The 953-nt window shown below is 35.4% G+C and overlaps 1 protein-coding gene across 2 annotated transcripts in view; it reads left to right on the top strand.

Annotated features, from left to right (window-relative positions):
• rbm8a (RNA binding motif protein 8A) overlaps nt 1-953 on the top strand; it is an 11351-nt gene that overhangs the window by 8341 nt on the left and 2057 nt on the right. For both annotated transcript variants that reach the window (XM_015383043.1, XM_015383854.1), the window contains exon 5: nt 733-869. In XM_015383043.1, the coding sequence (XP_015238529.1) occupies nt 733-869 (137 nt within the window). The remainder of the gene's footprint in view (nt 1-732; nt 870-953) is intronic.

Here is a 953-nt window from a genome sequence, read left to right as displayed (position 1 = left end):
CTGTTCTGCAACAAGTAACATTTCCTCTGATCACGGAGCAAATCCCGATGATGAGACATTTGTTCTTTCAATTGTCATAATTTTAACAACTTTGCAGAACAAATTCTTTTTGGAAAAGCTCTGCAGCTCCTGCTTTGGATGAACTCAGAGCTTTAAGGCTCCAAATGTGCTGCAGAACCTCTTAACATGCTTCCACTCGAGACTTTAAATGCAGAATTTATATAACTTTTGAAAAAGCTATGCATTTGTTTTTATTTTTATTGTGTGAAGTCCAGGATTAATATTCATATGAAATCCACAAGGTGGCAGCATTGCATTGCTACATATTAGAAGTAGGGCTGCAAATAACAATAATTTTTAAATCAGTCAATCAGATGATTTTTTTCAATTAATCAGATAAAGATTCTTTAAAGAAGACTTTAGGGAATGAAACCAGGTGAAAATAAAAAACTTCTACTTGAGGAGTTCTGGACAGAGCAGGTTGATGAATGAAAACATTTTTTTTTTTCATATTAAATGCCAAATATTTATATATATTTTACTATTTTGGTATAATTACTGCTCTAAGTGGGTTCTCTAGACAAAGATTAACAATTGGCTAAATCAATTGATTATTTTATTAATGGATTAATCTGATTAATTGTTTCAGCCCTAATTAGATCAGATTGCTCTCTTCCTTTTCTTTTCTTTTTCTGTTGATAATCCATGTAATGTTAATTTTTTTTTTTACAGGGCTATGCTCTAGTAGAGTATGAGACGTACAAAGAAGCGCAGGCAGCCATGGAGGGGCTGAACGGTCAGGAGCTGATGGGCCAGACTATCAGCGTAGACTGGGCGTTTGTCAGAGGACCCCCGAAGAACAAGAGGAGGTGAGATGCTACATTTTTAGGATATACGCTCTGTGACTATAAGCAGCCTTTAGTTCTGGTAGTTCCACTGAACTAAAGGCAACT

Source organism: Cyprinodon variegatus, unplaced genomic scaffold (genome assembly GCF_000732505.1).
Source record: "Cyprinodon variegatus isolate N-32 unplaced genomic scaffold, C_variegatus-1.0 Scaffold0, whole genome shotgun sequence".
Lineage (NCBI taxonomy): Eukaryota > Metazoa > Chordata > Actinopteri > Cyprinodontiformes > Cyprinodontidae > Cyprinodon > Cyprinodon variegatus.
The sequence above is the reverse complement of the archived record's forward strand: the minus strand, read 5'-3'. Positions and strand labels throughout refer to the sequence as shown.